Source organism: Mustela lutreola, chromosome 12 (genome assembly GCF_030435805.1).
Source record: "Mustela lutreola isolate mMusLut2 chromosome 12, mMusLut2.pri, whole genome shotgun sequence".
In the NCBI taxonomy this organism is placed as follows: domain Eukaryota; kingdom Metazoa; phylum Chordata; class Mammalia; order Carnivora; family Mustelidae; genus Mustela; species Mustela lutreola.
Window position 1 is genome coordinate 90,647,130 of NC_081301.1, and position 20,346 is coordinate 90,667,475.

The 20,346-nt window shown below is 38.7% G+C and overlaps 1 protein-coding gene across 5 annotated transcripts in view; it reads right to left on the reverse strand.

The window, feature by feature from the left end:
* Positions 1-14,871, reverse strand: part of LOC131812259 (zinc-regulated GTPase metalloprotein activator 1A) — a 55,471-nt gene extending 40,600 nt beyond the window's left edge. The window contains exons 1-6 of one of the 5 annotated variants that reach the window (XM_059141509.1): positions 14,610-14,871; positions 14,278-14,366; positions 13,935-14,046; positions 10,159-10,245; positions 7,975-8,071; positions 6,517-6,608 (exon numbers count right to left, since the gene is read on the reverse strand). In XM_059141509.1, coding sequence (XP_058997492.1) covers positions 6,517-6,608; positions 7,975-8,071; positions 10,159-10,245; positions 13,935-14,046; positions 14,278-14,366; positions 14,610-14,763 — 631 coding nt within the window. In that variant the 5' untranslated portion in view covers positions 14,764-14,871. The other 4 variants (XM_059141511.1, XM_059141510.1, XM_059141513.1 and 1 more) reach the window with 4 other exon arrangements.
* Positions 14,872-20,346: the final 5,475 nt, after the last annotated feature.

Here is a 20,346-nt window from a genome sequence, read left to right on the forward strand (position 1 = left end):
GAGGCAGGCAGAGTCAGAGGGAGAAGCAGGCTCTCTGCCGAGCAAGGAGCCCGATGTGGGACTCGATCCCAGGACCCTGGGATCATGACCTGAGCCGAAGGCAGCTGCTTAACCAACTGAGCCACCCAGGCGTCCCTAGGTAGAATTGTCTTTATGAACCTTGCTCTCAGAACTGCTTTTGCTGCATCCTATAGATTTTAGATTGTTGTCTTTCCATTTTCATGTGTCGAGGTATTTTTTATTTCTCCTGACTTCTTCATTGACCCATTGATTATAACAGTTGCATGCTACTTAATTTCCACATATTTATGATTTTTCCAGTTTTCTTTTTATAATTGCCTTTGTCTCATACCACTATCATTGAAGAAGATATCGGACACGACTTCAATCTTCTTAAATTGACTGAGACTTGTTCTGTAGTCTAGTATGTGATCTAATAGGAGAATGTTCCATATGCAGAGAAGAATGTATATTCTGCTGCTTTTGGATGATATGAATTGTATACAATTAACACCTGAACAATGGAGTTGGGACGCTGACCTCCTATGCAGTCAAAAATCCACATATAACTTTTTTAAAAAGATTTATTTATTTGACAGAGAGGGACAGAAGAGTGCACAAATGCACACAATCAGGGGGAGGGGAAGAGGGAGAACCAAGCTCCCCGATGAGCAGGGAGCCCAATGACAGGCTTGATCCTAGGACCCTGGGATCATGACCTGAGCCAAAGGCAGAGGCTTAACTGACTGAGCCACCCAGATGGCCCAAATATAACTTCTGATTCCCTAAAAACTTAACTACTAATAGCCTACAGCCTTACTGATAGTATAAATAATCGGTTAGTACATATTTTGTAGGTTGTATTTTGTATCATATTCTTACAATTCTTACATATCATATCATATGATAGTATATATTACTTATACTATCATATAGTATAAATAATCAGTACATATTTTATAGGTTGTACTTTGTATCATATTCTTACAATTCTTACTATCATATTCTTACAATTATGTAAGATATTACAAATATGATACAATCTTGTATATTTTTACAAGAAAAAAGAAAATATTATTGAGAAAATCATATGAAACAGAAAATACATTTACAGTATCGTACTGTAAAAAATCTGCATTGTAAGTGGACCTATCCAGGTCAAACCCATGTTGTTCAAGGGTTAACTGTACACTATTAAGTCCATCTAATTTCATATGTTAAGGCTGTTATTTTCTTATTGGCTTTCTGTCTGGATAACCTATCCATTGATGTAAATGGAGTACTATAGTCTTCTAATAGTATTGCTGTCCATTTCTCCCTTAAGTCTGTTAACATTTGCTTTATATATTTAGGAATTCCTATGTTGAGTGAATAAAAATTTTCAAACGTTATATCCTCTTGTTGGCTTGACGCTTTGTCATTGTGCAATGCCCTTTATCTTGTATCACAGACTTTGTTGTAAAGTCTATTTGGTTTGATATAAGTAGAGCCACATCAGCTTTCTTTCATTTACATTTGCATGGAATATCTTTTCCACCCCTTCACTTTCAGTCTGTGCATCATTAGATCTGAAGTGGATCTCTTATAGGCAATATATAGATGAGATGAGTCTATTTTTAATCTGTTCAACTAATAGACATCTTTGAAGATGTACAAAATAAAAAATAAAAAAATAAAAATTATTTTAAAAGAGTATATCCATTTACATACATACATGGAGAGTATGTCCATTTACATTTTAAGTAATTATTGATAGATATGTACTTCTTGCCATTTTCTCAATTATTTTCTGGCTATTTCTGTAGTTCCTGTTTTTTCTCTCATTCACTTCCCTTGCAGACTACATATACATACAAAATATGCTTATATATACATGCAGCTTATATATATACATATTTGTTTATATACTTGTTTGTATACTCATATGCTTATAGATTTTATATTTACATATACTTATATATAAATAAAAGCCTATTTCAAGTTGAAAGTACCATAAATTTGAATGTATTATAAAAACTCTAATTTCTGCTCTTCCCTCCACATTTGTTTTTGATGTCATATTTTACATCTTCTTTGTGTATCTCTTAATTTTTATAGTTATACTTAAGTTCACTTTTGTCTTTTAACCCACATAGTAGTTTTATAAATGGTTAATTTACAACCTTTACTACATATTTGCACATACAAGAGAGATTTTTACTTTCCCATGTTTTCTCGTTAGTAGTACCTTTCCTTTTTGGCTTAAAGAGGTCCCTTTAACATGTCTTATAAGACTAATTTAGTGGTGAACTCCTTTAAGTTTTGTTCATTTAGAAAACTCTCCTCCAACTGTGAATGGCAATTGTGGCAGGTAGAATATTCTTGGCTGAAAATTTTTTCCTTTCAGCACTTGGAATCTATCATGCCACTCCCTTCTGTCCTGCAAAGGTTCATCTGAAATATCAGCTGATGGGGTTTTGGGAATTCCCTTGTACTTAACAAGTTGTTTTTCTCTTGTTGCTTTTAAGACCCTCTCTTTAATTTTTGACATTGTAATTATGATGTCTCTTGATGTGGATGTCTTTGAGTTCATCTTATTTGGCACTCTCTGTGCTTCTGGGACCTGGATGTCTGTCTCCTTCCCTGGGTTAGGGAAGTTTTCTGTCTCTTTCATTCTCTCTTTTCCTTCTGAGATCCCTATAATATGAATGTTATTTCACTTGATATTGTCCCATTGGTTTCTGAAGCTATCTTCATTAATTTTGTTGTTGTTGTAGCTTTGTTTGGCTGAGTTCCACTGCCCTGTCTTCCAGGTCACTGATCCATTCTTCACTTTTTCTGATGCTGAAACCTTCTAGTATATTTTTCGGTTCAGTTACTGTACTCTTCAGCTCCGTGACTTGCATTTGGTACTTCCTCATATTTTCTACCTTACTTTGTTGCAATCTAAACCATTCTTCTAACTCTGGTAAACATCTTTCTAACCATTACCTTGAACTTTTTATCGGGTTGGTTAGTCATCACCACTTCATTAAGGTCTTTTTTCTGAGGTTTTGTGTCCTTCTTTTGTTTGGAAAATATTCCTGTCTCCTCATTTTGCTTGACTCTCTGTTTCTAATTATTAAGCAAAACAGTTACTTCTCCCAGTCTTGAAGGAGTGGCCTTGTATAGGAGATAAACCTTATAATTCAACATTGCTCTAGCTTTTGGCTATCTCTCTGAAGCTTTATGTTAACTAATTAGCTTGAATTATTCTTGGTAGATCCCACATTGTTGAGAGTGTGTCAAGACCTGCCAGTGTTCCAAAAGGAATGATCTCCGTACCTGGTTTCAGACTGACTGGAAGATAGATCCATTGGAAAAAAGACCCACAGGAAGGGGCTTTTGGAGTATACAAATATACAGCCCTGTGGCACTACAACTGTAAACCCAACTAACCTCCAGCCCAAGAGATCTGGAGGTGTCTCCTGAACTCAACCTGCAAAAATCAGGGCTTCAGACAAGCACACAAACTTTCCGAAGGCACCACCAAGCTACACTGAGGCCGAAGGAGAGATCAAAGGTGGTGTCTCCCTGGCTACATTTTGAGAGGATCTTTGAAGCCTGTCCCTTAGGCTGGCTCCAGGACAAGTGGATGGGCCTTCCTCATAGGCAGACTAGTAGTGTGTTTCAGCAGGCTGTCTATGCAGTACCTTGGGTATGGTAGCCCTCCCCAAACTACCTTCCTATTATAATCCCATAGGGTGCAGAAATTCAAGCTTTTCCAGCCACCAGGGACAAGTGATCAACAGACATTCCCTCTGTGGACCGCACTTAAAGGCAGACTTCAGCAAGGTTGCAGGAGTACTGAGGGTGGAGCACATCCATGTCTTTAGGGATGCAGGAGAACAACGTGGGCAGGATATACCCAAGGCTTTAGTGAGGCACGGAGATGGCTGGGACAAGGCACACGCATGGCTTTAGGGAGCTGTCTGTGTCCATGGCGACTGACTGCACTAGCCAAGTGAAAGGAGAATGCAAAAATGGCACTCACAAGCACCTCTGGACCCAAAGAAAATACCAACTGGTCCCAGCTACTCCAGCAAACACTTTAGAATTAGCAAATGAATCTCCTTCCCATATAATTCAGACACTTTCAAATTGCTGCCTTTGCACTGGGTCCCAAGATGAGTGTGCTTGTGCGTAAGCCCCTCAAAAGGAGTATCTCAGATTCCCTTCAGCCCCTCAGGTTCACTATACACAAGCCCCCTTGGTTTCCAAATCCATTTGGGGAGCCTCATCTTTCCAGTGCAGGTTCCAAGGGTTGGCATACCCTAAGTGGGTTATAAACCCATCCCTCCTCAGGTAAAGACACCAGACCTATGAAACCCCTCCCTACTCTGACTTGCTGCACGGAGCACGAAATTCTTGGCAAAACTATGTCTCCACCTCTCCTATCCATTTCAATGTGGCCCTGATTTCCTTGTTGTAGAAAGAGCTGTTCTACTAGTTTTCAGTTCTTTCTGAGCAGGAATTATTCCATAAGTAACTGCAGATCTAGTGTGTCTACAGAAAGAGAGAGTTCAAGGTGTTCCTAAGCTGCCATCTTGAACTGCCTTCAAGTTCTCTCCTTTTAGATTCAAGTAAAACTAAATTAATAATTACTAAGACCAGCACAAAGAATGCAATCACATTTTTAAAAACTGTCTGTTATACAGCTTTTAGAAGCACATAGGACAGGGCTTCCCAAATTCATGAAATGTATAAGAATCCACTGGAGGGCTTATTAAAATAGACTGCTGGGCTCACCCAGTAGATTCCGATTTAGTAGATCTGGGATGGGGCCCAAGAATCTGCATTTTTCACAAGTTTCAGACACTGATGCTGTCATTCAGCAAGTAGCATTGTCACAGAAAAATCCCTGGAATAAAACGTATCTACTTGCATTTCATGGTAGTGAGATACAGTGTGATTTAATTTTCTTCTTTGCATTTTCTTAGATATCGGGTAAATTTTTTTTTATAACAAATGTTCCATTTTTACTCAAACAATAAAATCTTCATTCTAAAGAAAGGTAGAAGCTACAAACATTAACCTATTTATATCTACAATTTGTACAAAAGCCTTCTCTGAGATCATTATTTAACCTTCCTTCTCCCTCTGAAAAGCTGAACCATGTTTTAAAACTCACCTACTCTCAAATCAAAGTTACAAGAGTTTCTCATAGAGAAGAGTTTCTTCTCTACGAAGTGGCTACCATGAAAGAAATTGATATTTGCAATTTCAAAAAGAAGGCATATATTTTCCCATCTTACCAGGTTTAATATTTAGTATCAATATAATAGTCCAAGTTCTATCATCAGTCAAATCTACTGGAAATGTATGAAAATACACATAGTATGGTTTACTACAGAACCAAAACAGCCCAACTCAACAGTAATTTTAAAACAGAAGGACAATGTTATTATGCAACAATTGTAAGTACAATAACTGCTGTTTACATTTGGCCCTTCAGCATACTTCAGTATCTGTTTTAAACAGTTACGACCCCTAATAAATTATTCCTAAACAGTACTTTTATATAGTCTTTTATATTGCTTTATGGCCCAATACCATTAACTCAAATTAAAAAAAAAGAAAAAGGTATGGTCAGACTTATACAATGAACACAAAATGTTCTGCAAACTAGGAATAAAGGTGTTACCTAAAAAATGTTTGGTAAGAAGGAAAGAGAAACTGTTAAAATAGTTCAACTTTGTGTAGCTTTCAAAAGAGAAATTTACATGTAATTCTATTTAGAGATAAAAATTTCAGGGGTAATCATTAATTCCACACCAGGAAAAAGGTCCATTAGCCTTATTTTAACTCTGTACCTAAGGACAGTATTTACAAATAAAATTATTTCAACTTCAGCAGAAAAACAAACTGCTAATAATTAACTGAAAGACAATTAAGTAATAATGAGATTAGAGTCTAAAAGTCCTTAAGTATCTTTAAATGACCTCCAAGACAGCTGGATTAGAAAGTAATCAGGGGGCACCTGGGTGGCTCAGTGGGTTAAAGCCTCCATCTTTGGCTCGGGTTATGATCCCAGGGTCCTGGGATCCCAGAGCCCCGAATCGGACTCTGCTCAGCAGGGAGCCTGCTACCTCCTCTCTCTCTGCCTTCTTCTCTGCCTACTTGTGATCTCTGTCTGTGAAATAAATAAATAAAATCTTAAAAAAAAAAAAAAAGTAATCAGAAGTGAGATCTCTGTAGAGTATAATCAATCAGATATAAAAGTAAAACGCAGAAGTGGAATGTCTTTATTTTTCCCCAATTTCCATACTTTTAACACCTCCTGTTCCTACCAGTAGTCTTAAATCAATCAATTGAACTTCAATCCTATTATCAAGTTAAAAGTACCAAGTACTTTGATTATGATTTATCTGCAAAAGAAACATGACAATCCAGTATTTTTAGTCTAGAATACAGGTTTAATGCTTACTTTACATATTTCTCAATACCTTAAAAATGTTTAAGAACTATATTCCGGTTATTAATAACGTCATTTCTTACCAGGATCTGCTAACCCAGTTGTCTCTAATAGTATGTAATCAAATTTCCCCTTCTTCTCCATCAAATTCTCAATAGCTCTAAGGCCATTGTCCCTGGAGAATACCAAAATATAAAATATAGTTGATTATCTCAATATTTTAAAGTGATCATTATAAACATTTTAAAATATATTTAGCAACCTGAGACAAAAATACCTTTAGGCATGTAAAAATTTAACTCATTCCCAAACTGCTAATACAACATCCATCAATATTTACAAATGGTGGAGAAAAACAGAGGCATATATACTGATAAGTGAAATAAATCAGATACATGAGGAGTTAATATTTAAACTTTATTAAAATTAAAAGGAGAGGAAACTTTAATAACCCCGATAAGTTAAAATCTGCTATTTTTATAGCATCACGAAAGAAAAAACTCAACATCCAAAACAATGATAAAATCTATGAATTACCATGGTTTAATATAACATCTAAAGGGACACAATCACTACTTTTCAATTCTGTTCTGAGTAAGGGTACCAGACTTTAATTTCCCTTTTCTCTTAGAACATCCACAGCCCAAGAAAATATTTACTGGATTTCATTATGGTTTTCAAGAAAATGTCAGGATTTTAGATTTGTTAATATATTTGACTCAAAGTCAAATACCTAAGTTGTAAACAATGTAGAAAAAATTTAGTTCACTAGAATATACAAAGTCAACAGTACAGGTATTAATTTTCCTTATTCACTCAACAAAATATTTGAGTGAATAGGTATTTCAGGTCCTTTTCTAAGATCTATGGTCTATTAGTGAAAAAAATAGATACTGTCGGGGCACCTGGGTGGCTCAGTTGTTGGGCATCTCCCTTAGACTTGGGTCATGATCTTAGGGTCCTGAAATAGAGCCCCACATCGGGCTCCCTGCTCAGTGGGAAGCCTGCTTCTCTCTCTCTCCCACTCCCCCTGCCTGTGGTCCCTTTCTCACTGTCTCTCTGTCAAATACATAAATAAAATCTTAAAAAAACAAAAGAAAAAACCCAAAAAACAAACCCAGATACTGTCCTTGGAAGCAACTACCACTAGTGGAACACAATGTGAGCTTTTTCACCTTTGATGGTCATTTATTTTGTTTATAGAAGGTAAATCCTTGGAAATAGGACCAATGACTCATTTAATGTAAAATAATAATTTTTACACATGAAATGTGACTTTCATGTAAAACAGAAATTAATAATTAAACACTGACATCAAAAGACAATAAAAAGAAACTCAATGCATTAGAGCAGACAAAAAAATAAATAGGATAGCAAGAAACACTTTAAGAAAATACATCCTAATAAGTTATTTTCTATATGGAAATACAATGAAGTAGACTACATAAGTCTGTTACATTACACGAGAAAACCAAAGCTGGAAAGATAATCAATAAACATTTGTAACAAACCAACAAGCACACAATAAACACATTCCTCACTTTACTGAACAGCAGAGGCAACCGTTTCTAAGTTCCAGCCATTCTTCATAGAGCTCTCCACCTTGGCTGACAGCTAAGGATTTCTCCACTGCACTTCCTGGAATAATTAACAAGAAGCACTCTTTAGATTATGTTCACTAGCAAAAGCAAAGATGAGGATATCAATAACACAGATTTCAAATCATTTGATACAAACATCTTTTATAACTTTCATTCTTTCATTGCTTATGTAGCCTCAATGTTTTAAACTATACTACTCTAGATTATTTAGGCTTTTACTTTTTAAAGAGGATTTAAGTCCCTAACAAGACAAATCCAAAATTGACTCATACCTACTTCTTCTTTGGTCCTCTCACTTGCCCACTCCTATATCCTAATAAAGCAGCTATTTCAAAAGTACTCCTTGGCCATGGCCAACCAGTATGTTTAATATAGTGGTTTTTATATGCCCTTACCCCTCTTTAAAGACTGCCTTGGTGGGAGGTTGGGGTACCAGGTGGTGGGTATTAGAGAGGGCACGGATTGCATGGAGCACTGGGTGTGGTGAAAAAATAATGAATACTGTTTTTCTGAAAATAAATAAATTAATTTAATTTTTTAAAAAAAGACTGCCTTATCTTTTTTTCTTCCCATTCTTCTTCTAAAAATTGTTTTTGTTTCTATTAGACAGACTACCCAATATTCCCGGTAGGAGTAAAAACCCTAGTTCTTTTTGAGGAAGTTTGCTTGGCCCATTTAAAAATTAAAATTTTAAACTCAATTTCCTAGCAATTCTTACTTAAGAAAGAGTAATATATATGTGAAATTCTGAGATGCTTGTTACCATACAAGAATGATTTTAAATATTTTACTTTTCCTCCAATAAAGAAATATACCAAAGCCAAGGAAGAGTTCTAAATATCCAGTAAAGTGAATGGCCACAAAAGAAAATTCAGTAATTTTTTATGCATATATTTTTTGTTTATATTTTAGTTAGGCAAGGATAACGAGCTTTGAAAGGGACTGCTACAGAATTCAAGGTATAGGGGATATGAATAAAATGCAAAGGAAAGTATTGCAAATAAATAGTTTATATAAAATTATATAAACAATCCAGAAGGAATAAAGAAAAATAGTAACAATAATAAATGTAATGATCAGTGTCCAACAGATCAGTTAAGAAGCTAGTCTTATAATAGCTTATTAAGTCTACTAGTCTTATAATAGCTTATTAAAATGAGAAATCAAAAAAAAAAAAGAGAAATCAAGAGGCGCCTGGGTGGCTCAATAGCTGAAAGTCTACCGTGGGCTCATGTCATGACCCAGGGTCCTAGGATAGAGCCCCGCATCAGGCTCCTTGCTCAGCAGGAAGCCTGCTTTTCCCTCTCCCACGCTCCCTGCTTGTGTTCCCTCTCTAGCTGTGTCTCTGTCAAATAAATAAAATCTTTAAAAAAAAAAAAATGAGAAATCAAGTTTAACAGGTCTCCCTTCTTGTTCATAAAACCTAGCTCCTTTATTCATTTACAACAGAGAAAATAGTATACTTTAAGAAATAGCTCAACATAAGATACATTTTTTGGCTAAAAGTGAGCTATAATTAAAATTCACACTTAAGAAGAAAAACTTCTACAAGGAATCAAAAAATTGTGTCTAACACTGCTGTATATGTATTTTTAAAAGCACAGTTCAATATTAAAATTAAAAAATGGAATTTTAAGTGCATATATTCCCACAGACAACTGCAGATTTTGAGATAGAAACCATATATTTAACTTATTTTTTAAATGCTTTGTAAACAATAAACACCCAACAACATAAACTTATGAAAACTGGAACATTTTAAAGAATTTTTCAAAAGTTACAAGTGAACAATACAGTCAGTATAAAAGTACATAGAAAAGCCTTAAAGAACTTTCTTTCATATGTTTAGCTTTTTACTTCTGGAGTTATTTCATATAAAAACTTAATTTAATTCTGTTATTATGAATTCTGAAGTTTTATAAAATTTTATAAAAATGATCTAATTTCAGTACCTCAAATCTGTACAAAAGAAAGCCGAACTGAAATTAATTTTCCCAAAACTATCTGCATCAATGTATTCACATTACGATACCTTGTATTTTCATTTCTATGTATGGAATATCAAAATTTACCATAAGCTACCTATAAATTCTTATAGCATCACATTCACTGAACTTTACTTACCTTCCCCAAATTCGTTTAAAATAACTGCTACTCTTTTACTATGTTGCTCTGTCAAAATATAGTTCAGAAGTGTCGTCTTCCCAGCACCTGTAAAACATACTTGTCTTAGAGGTGCCTGGGTAGCTCAGTCGTTAGGCGTCTGCCTTCGGCTCAGGTCATGATCCCAGGGTCCTGGGATCGAGGCCCGCATCGGGCTCCCTGCTCGGTGGGAGGCCTGCTTCTCCCTCTCCCACTCCCCCTGCTTCTGTTCCCTCTCTTGCTGTGTCTCTCTCTGTCAAAAAATAAATAAATAAAATCTTAAAAAAAAAAATACTTGTTTTAAAAACATTCAAAGGCTAATTTTAAAGGCATAGACACAAAAATAGAGTCCCAATGTTTTTAAAATTTGTGTGCTATTTTTAAAATATTATTTAACTATGGCATAGAAGATTCTAAAGGAAAAGATTAGAGTATCCTTTGCAAACTATTAAAAATTTATGTAGAAATGAAACTTTGTAAATATTTATAAATATGCCTTCAACTTGGATCACAGTTTTCTTCAACCTCATACAACAAAAATATGCCTTCTATACAATTTATAATATAATTAATATAAAGACATCTAAAATTTCTATTAAGTAAGGAATTATTGAAATAATGGCTTCCAGCGAATAAAGTACTCATGTACTTAATTTACTGTATTTAAATGTAAAGTAAATTAAATTTACTTTACATTTAAGTTTAAATTTAATTTAAGTTTAAAATTTAAACTTTAAGTTACTAATGTACTTTATTTAAAATATTTAGACACCTTCACATGATGACAATGTTTCTTAGCCAAGAATATATGCTTTACTTCCCAAAAATTTACATATAAAGCCTATCTTTTATTTCAATATCCATCATTAACCACACAAATTCAAACAGACTATAGGGCTACTTTTAGTGCTTAAAGTAACCTATAAGAAAATATGTGTATATATACAGCTGACACTCAAACATCTGTGTGGGTTGTAGGTCCACTTAACATGGCTTTTTTTCTGTAAATATAGTACATTACTGTATTTTCCCCCTTATGATTTTATTCATAACATTTCCTTTTCTCTAGCTTACTTTATTGTTAAGAGTACAATATTTTTTTTTTTTTAAAGATTTATTTATTTATTTGACAGAGAGAAATCACAAGTAGACAGAGAGGCAGGCAGAGAGAGAGAGAGAGGGAAGCAGGTTCCCCGCTGAGCAGAGAGCCCGATGCGGGACTCGATCCCAGGACCCTGAGATCATGACCTGAGCCGAAGGCAGTGGCTTAACCCACTGAGCCACCCAGGCGCCCCAAGAGTACAATATTTAGGGGCGCCTGGGTGGCTCAGTAGGTTAAGCCGCTGCCTTCGGCTCAGGTCATGATCTCAGGGTCTTGGGATCGAGTCCCGCATCGGGCTCTCTGCTCAGCGGGGAGTCTGCTTCCTCCTCTCTCTCTCTCTGCCTGCCTCTCTGCCTACTCGTGATCTCTGTCTGTCAAATAAATAAATAAAATCTTTAAAAAAAAAAAAAAAGAGTACAATATTTAATATATATAACATACAAAATATGTGCTAATCAACTGTTTATATCACCAGTAAAGATTCTGGTCAACAGTAGACTATTACCTGGGTTTTGGGGCAGTACAAAATTACCATGCAGGAAGTCAGCACCCCTAGCCCCCACACTGTTCAAGGGTCAACTGTATCTGACTACCTTTCTATAAAACACACACAAAAAATGGGAGAAATGATGTAAAAAATGTTAACAATATACAGAATATTCAGTACTTAGAAAAATTCATAAAGCTACACTAACTTTATCCAGTAGGTGGCATGTTAAACCTAGTATGTTCAGCTCAAGAAAAAGAAAAACATTTACCTTGTGAACAACTATACACACCAAAGTTCAAAGAAAAAAAAAAACTTTATAGTAGTGTAATTCAGTTGTATGAGTGTATCATTCATTTACTTTTCTGTTGGTGGATATTTGGGTTATCTCCAGTGTTTTATTTTCCCAAACAGTGCTGCTAAGAACTATTACATGTAAGCCTGTACACAACTTCTGAAGTACATTTAGGAGACTTTTAGCCTCTAACTAGAAGGGATTTAATGATCATTAGGGTATTAATATCTTCACATTTTTAAGTCTTATTCCTTTAAAAGCTGTTGAAGGGATTAAAAGTTTATGTTTAGAGAGCTTTAAAAACCTCAACATCACGTAAGTGTGAGGTATAGAATGAAAGGGACAGAGCTTAAGGAGACAGGGCAATGAGGAAATTCTTAGAACCAGTCCAAATGTGAGACAGAGACCCTGAACATGAGGGCAGCACTAGGCAGTGGCAGTGAAAATGGGAAAACAGAGGTGGATATCGGAGACCTTCTAAGAAAATTACTAGGACTTAATAATTAACCACATTATGAAGCAGAAGACTTGAGGCACAGTTTATTCATTCAAAAATCTACTATGGGGCAGATCTCATGCTGGGCCTTGGTGGCAAGTGCACAGAACAGAGACAACCTGCCTCTACTTTTACAATGCTTAGAAAGGCTAAGAAAGTGGGAAATGGAAGGTAGTTCAGACGGACAGAGAGGCAAGGATGCCACGGAATTATAGAGTGGACAGGAGATAGACAAGATGTTAGGCAGCACCTAAAAGGGAGGTCTAGGCAGAGGAGTAACAAAAAAGAAAAAGATTCCAGGGGTTAAAATACTTGGCATTGTTTAAAAGTAAAAGCTCCAATGTGCCTGGACCACAGTTTGGTCGGCTAGAAAGACCGTCAAGAGCCAGATCATATAGGACCAGTCGATTCATGTTTAGGAATTTGAACAGCAACCCAAATGGAAATCCCTGAAGGGTGCGACACAGTTGACATTTACGAAGATCATTAAGGCTAAAATACAGAGAATATATTAAAGGGAAACATGACACAAAGCTAGTTAGAAAAATTTTAGAATATTCCAGGTTGTTGGAATCAGGGGAGCAGGAGAACTGGACCATAAAATGACATGAAGTTTTGGACCTGCTACGTTGGAGATGTCTGTGAGACATCAAAATAGAAACTATCTGAGTGTGAAGTGAAAAGGATGAACAGAGGTGGGAGAAAATAAAAACAAAAAACAAAAAACAAAACAAAAGCCAGAGAAGTACGTGGAAATTTCATAAGAAAAATGTGATGGAAGCTGATACAACAATATTTCAAAAAAGAGAAAATAGCCAAGAATAAGTAGTGAAACTAGATCCCCTATAATAAGCAACAAGGTGGTCGGCAAAAGTCCTCTTCCTGAGCTTTAGACCGTTACCTCCAATGCTCTAGTGACCGAGGAATGAGAAAAATGGTCAAGGCCAGAGGGGCGAGGCTGAGCCACTGTGTCTCAGACAAGGAATCTGCTCAACTGCTTAGTGGAGCAGCCTCTGCATAACAAGTGAGGACACATCAAAAAGAAATCCCCTTATAAAATTAGTCCAGAAGAAAAAGGAGAAGAAGCAGCTAAAAAAAGACAACACCAGAGATTTAACTCCTATTTTTGCGTAAAAGACCCTCAGGTGCACCAAGTTTGTGGCTGTCTCCGGCACCATGTAGGAATGGTATCACCGACCCCAAATCATCTGACTTTATTTACATTTCTTAACTTCCCGCCGGCTCGCAATGCGGTCCTGCATTGCTTCGAGCCCTTCCCGTGAACTGTAAGGCTTTAGACTCCCGCTCCTCAGAGTCGTCCGAGCTCCTCCCGCGCAAGCCCCCACACTGGCCTTCAGGGAACTGCACGGTTACACACCTACGAGTTCAAGTGCCCGTGTGCACTCCTGAACGTCGCCGGCGTGAGAAAGAGCATCTGGGAGGGGAGAGATTTGATCCTTACTTTCTCCTAGGGCGCTCTGCAAACAAACCTCAAAAACAAAAAACAAACAAACAAACAAAACCCACCTTTGCTAGGAATCCTCTCCCCGAACAGCTGGAAGGGGCTGGCCCGTGGGGGAAGGGGAAGCTACCAAAGAACCGCCCCCCTCGTGGGTCGGGCACAGACAGGGCACCCTGTAAAGGTGACAGACATAAGGCTGGGTGTTTCCTGCCCCGACGAGCAGGTAAGAAAGCAAACCCAAACGGGTGACCCAGATTACTTCCGCTCTCCAGTCAGGTTCGCGAGCTTCAGGCACGGAGCACGACCGGCGAGCGGCCACGTGGGTCACGAGGGGGCGGGCCCAAGCCTCTAGGGGCAAAGCCAGAACTCGTTTTTCAAAATGCGAGGTTAACTGGTTCCCTTGATCAACGGGCAGGTAACGCAAAGGGATCGGGGCGTCCTCGAGCCACGAGGTGAGGAGCAACCCCAACGGGGAGGGAGGGACCCAGCCCCTACCTCAGAGACACGTGCTGTCGGCCAGAAGGGCCGGATGCCCCCAAAATCCCAGGATACCAGCGTTCACGGCATTTTCTGACCGGGATGGTTAGTTACCTAAATACCCGGTGATAATTGTGACTGGGATCTTAGCGTCGGGACCAGCCTTCTCCTCCTCCTCTCTCAGCTTCGTCTCAATGGGGACCAATTCAGGACAGTCCTCTTCCGCCAGTTCCTCTTCCTCGCCCACACCACCCACAGCCGGGAACATCCCGGCCAAGTGCACACACTACGCCTCCACCTCCCCTCAGCCGACACAACCAAAACGCCGAGGCGCAGCTGCGCACGCCGCAAACGCCACGCCGGGCGCGTTCTTGACGTCATCACGCCGCGACGCGCGGCACCTCCCGGTCCCGCCCGGATTACCTGGGCTCCGGCGGAGAACCGCCTCGCCTCTTAGCCACGCCCCCAGAGAAGTTGACCACACCCCCGGGGCGTGTTCTCTAAACCTGAGCGGAGCTGGGCGGAGTTCTTACGGTGCCAGCCTCCGTGCTGTCCCTGTGTGCACCGACTGAGACCCGGGTGGTGGGATCCTGGAACGGGTAGCCTGACCTCAACAGTCCCGGTAGAGAACAGACTCCATCAATCTGACATTTTTTTTAGTATCATTAAAAAACTTTTTTTAATTCATAGGGGGAAGAATGGGAAGCTGTAACACTACTATGTTAATTGTATTTTTTATCCCTGAAGGAATAACCAGCGAAACTTTTTTCTTTCTTATAACTGTATATTTTACATGTATATCCAAATTTTTACAATGTATATGAATTACTCTTATTTATTTTTCTTTCTCATTTATTCGGACTCAGGTAACCTGTGTTCATTTATCATATTCTTTGGTTCATGACACTTTCATCGTTAATCATGGAAAGCCCTCCTTTATATTTATGTTTATAATAAACTCCTTTGACCTCATTCCTAGCCCACAGACATTACCAATAAGCTATACCTATCTGTGTGGAGCCAGTACCCTGTTCCAACCTTCTGCCTCTGCCTCTCCCCTAACATAGTAACCATTATCCTGAATTGATTTCAGGTGACTGCTCATTTGCTTTTTTTTTTTTTTAAATTTTATTTATTTATTTGACAGACAGAGATCACAAGTAGGCAGAGAGGCAGGCAGAGAGAGAGAGAGAGAGGAGGAAGCAGGCTCCCCGCAGAGCAGAGAGCCCAGTGTGGGGCTGGATCCCATGACTCCGGGATTACAACCCGGCTGCAGGCAGATGCTTAACCCACTGAGCCACCCAGGCACCCGCGCTCCTTTCTTTTTAGTGTTATCAAATATATATGTGAATAGACAACATGTTGTTTAATTTTGCTTGTCTTTGAACTTCATAAAAAGAGTATCACACAGTATGTAATCTTCTGGGGTTATCTACATTTTCAGCTCCTCTGTTGTATTCTGTTCTGCTGTGTGACTGTACAGCAATTTCTTCACTCATTTCCTGTCAATTATTTCCCAGTTTTGCTTCATGGACAGCATTCAGTGACCCTTCAGCACCGAATTACTGCCCGAGCAGAAGCTGTGACAGCCCAGACCACATTCCCTTACACAATTCTCAGACACATTCTTGCAGATTCCCTTACATGTCTCTGACAGAATGTTATACGAACATCTCTTATCTCACTGAGAGCAACCTGTGCCCAAAAGGCCAGCTCAGTCAAGGTGACTGACAAATATTGTTGTAACAGTATATAGTCTTGGTCAGAGCAAAAAGAGTTTTTACACACCGCAGTGGTCAAAAGTTAAAGGCACTCCAAACGTTCACCACCCAATGAAGGAATAAACAAAATGTGGTACATCCATACAATGAAAAATTATCTCACAACAAACAGGAATGAAGTAGCTGCTGTAACATGACTGGCCCTCAAAAGCATTATGAAGTGAAAGGAGGCATTCACAAAACACCACACATTGTATGATTCCATTTACGTGAAACATATGTTGTATGGTTCCATTTACATGAAATGTGCACTGTAGGCAAATCCAATGAAACAGAAAGTAGATCAGTTGTCACCAGAGACGGGGCGTTGAAAGGCGTGACTGATCACCTGTGCATTTTGGGGGTGATAAAAATATTCTAAAAGTGATTGTGTTGATAGTAGTGCAACTGTGTGAAAATACAAAAAACCACGGAAATGTATATTTTTTTAAAGATTTATTTATTTATCTGAGAGAAAGAGAGCATGGGGGAGGAGCAGAGGGAAAGGATCTTCAAGCAGAATCCTTGTTGAGTGCAGATGACACCCCACCCCCCTTGCCACGCAGGGCTCAATTTCATGGCCCATGAGATCATGACCTGAACTGAAACCCAGAGTCAGACACTCCAGGTTTTGTTTGTTTGTTTGTTTGACAGAGACAGAGAGAGAGACAGTAAGACAGTGGGACAGTGAGAGAGGGAACACAAACAGGGTAGTGGGAGAGGGAGAAGTGGGCTCCCCACTGAACAGAAAGCCCGACATGCGGCTCAATCCCAGGACCCTGAGATCATGGCCTGAGCTGAAGGCAGAAGCTTAACCCACTGAGCCACCCAGGTACCCTCAGAGCTGCTATTTTTTTTTTAATTTAATTTTATTTTTTCAGTGTTCCAAGATTCATTGTTTATGCACCACACCCAGTCAGAGCTGCTATTTTTCAAAAGTGTTAAACGTTGCACTGTGTGTTAAAACGTGGGGGGTACCCATGTGCATCGGCAGAGAAACACTGCCTTCAAGGTCTTCTCCCAGCCCTTTCAAGCCCTGGCCTTCTGAGCAGGTAAGTCTGAACCTATCTGCAGTGATTCTTCAGCTCAGCCACACGTAGGCATGGCTACAAAGATTGCTGCTTCATAAATGTCTCTTGTCTATTTCTGTAAGACTCTTCAGTAATGTATCTATCCATGAATTCTGTGTTTTGCCATTTTCTTTTCTTACGTGTATTAACTTTTCCCCCCAAAATTTAACATCTGTGTGTCTAAAGAGGAGAGGTTTTTGATATATTCAGATAAATGGCTTGCGATCTCGTCTCTCCCTACTTTTGTGACTGTTTTCACTTCTATCTTAACACAGGACTTACCACTTTTATCCATCCTATTTTGAGGAAGGTTTTGTTGTTGTTGTTTAATCCCAAATGTCATTTTAAATAAGTAAAAAGAATCATAATCATATATTGCAAAATCTATTGCATTTTCTTTTTTTCTTTTTTATTTATTTATTTGACAGAGATCACAAGTAGGCAGAGAGGCAGGCAGAGAGAGAGAGGAAGAAGCAGGCTCCCCGCTGAGCAGAGAACACGATATGGGGCTCGATCCCACGACACCGGTATCTTGACCTGAGCCAAAGGCAGAGGCTTTAACCCACTAAGCCACCCAGGTGGTCCCTCTATTGCGTTTTCTAAGGTAATTAAAATTCCCTCAGTTTTGACATTTTGTTTAGTTTCAGTAGCTTTGGGGCAAAACAACCACCACAACAATAATGATAATGTGTGGACCCCTTGCCATCTGATAGGCCTTGTGTTAAGCACATCAAATGCATTATCTTATTGAACTGGCAAGATAAATATTATTCGTATGCCCATTTTATAGACAGAGAAACTAAACCTTGAGAAGGTAAATAGCTTGCTCAAGGTCATACAGTTAGCAAATGGCAGCCCTGGAGCTCATTCCAGATTTACCTGACAGGATCCCATGCTCTTTTCAACCAGGGATCTTTAAACTTTTTCTGGAGCACCTGGGTGGCTCAGTTGGTTAAGCGACTGCCTTCAGCTCAGGTCACAATCCCAGGGATCGAGTCCCACATCGGGCTCCGAGCTCCATGAGGAGTCTGCTTCTCCCTCTGACCCTCTCCCCTGTCATTTTCTCTCTCACTCTCTATCAAATAAATAAATAAAATCTTAAAAAAAAAAAAAAAAACCTTTTTCTGTAAAGGGTCAGGTAGTAAATTTTTTTTATGTTTCACAGGTCAACAACCAAATTCAAGGATATTATGTAGGTACCTACAACCTAAGAGAGAACAAATTTCTGCAAATTTTGAAATTGGATTTGATGTGATTTTCATCTGTCATGAAATATTGTTCTTTTCATTCTTAGCTTGCAGGCAGTAGAGGTGATAAGCCACAGCCCACAAGCTGCAGATCTAAGCTAACATGCTCTGCCTTGTTATGCTGTATTAAATGAAATTTTGCAAAAATAGATCATCTTTGCTATTTTTTGTTTATTTACTACTATTATTTTTTTTCGGTAGCATCCATCCTAGCTTAGTTTGTAAATCCTTCACCCTTGCAACAACCCCTTGGCCTCCAAAGGTTAGGCACCACAGTTACCACCATATAAATATTCAGAGGAAGGTCTGAAGCTGAGAAGCTTAAGCTATTTTTTTTAATGTGATGTTAGTACCATACAGTCCACCATTAGTTATTGATGTAGTGCTCCATGATTCATGGTTTTCGTATATCACCCAGCGCTCCATGCAATACAGGTCCTCCTTAATACCCATCACCAGGCTCACACCAGCCCCCAAACCCCCTTCCCTCTGAGACCCTCAGTTTGTTTCCCATAGTCCGTAGTCTTTCATGGTTTGTCTCCCCTTCTGATTCCCTCCCCTTCATTTCCCCCTTTTTTCTCTAAATGTCCTCCATGCTGTTCCTTATGTTCCACATATAAGTGAAACTGTACGATAATTGACTCTCTCTGCCTGACTTATTTCACTCAGCATAATCTCCTCCAGTCCCACCCATGTCAATGCAGAAAGGATGAATACTTTCTGATGCACCCTCAACTCTATGGTCAACTAATCTTTGACAAAGCAGGAAAAAATATCCAATGGAAAAAAAGATAGTCTCTTCAAGAAATGGTGCTGGGAAAATTGGACAGCTATATACAGAAGAATGAAACTTGACCCTTCGCTTATACCACACACAAAGATAAACTCTAAATGAATGAAAGATCTCAAAGGGAGACCGAAATCTATCCCAATCCTAGAGGAGAACATAGGCAGTCATCTCTTCAACATCAGCCACAGCAACTTCTTTCAAGACATGTCTCCAGAGGCAAGGGAAACAAAAGCGAAAATGAACTTTTGGGACTTCATCAAGATAGAAAGCGTCTGCAGATCAAAGGAAACAACTAAAGACAACTAAACTATTTCTCCAAGAACACTGATACCTGGTCTTCAAGGGACCCGATTTAGGCTGCATCTGAGTCTTCCTAATGGGAGGAGCTTCCCTGCACTGGAGCCCAGCAGAAAAGCACTCTGGTTGTCTGGATTCCTGCAGCCCAGCTTCAAGACAACAATCTTGCCCTAAGTCCTTTGGCACAATTCCCTGCCTCCTCCCCTTTGCCTCATTTTACTCCTTTGGACACATATGACATGGGCTTCCAGGGGAGAAAGTCAGGACTCCAGCTATATCCAAATCAGAGGAAAGCTAAAGATACTGCCAGTTTGGTTTTGCTTTTTTTGTTTCAGTGTGTTTTTTCTTCTCTCATTTTGCAACTTCCTACAAAGGAAAGAACATATTAGTGGCCTGCAGTGGCTCCTGGTTTAGAGGAAAGGAAACTGAGGGTTTCAGAATTAACCCAGTTCCTCTTACCTAGCTGTGGTCAGTAAACAAAAAACAAACACAGCATCTCTTAAACCCTCGATATTTATCCATTTATTTGCTGCTTTTCACTAGGAGCCCATGAACTTAATAGGAACATCCCTGAAAGGTGGAAGCCAAAGGCTTTTTGTGATCACTTCCATCAGGATAGAATATCAATATTCAAATATCGTATGCCCTTTGTTATGATGTAAAGCCACTGTAAGGACATGAAATAAT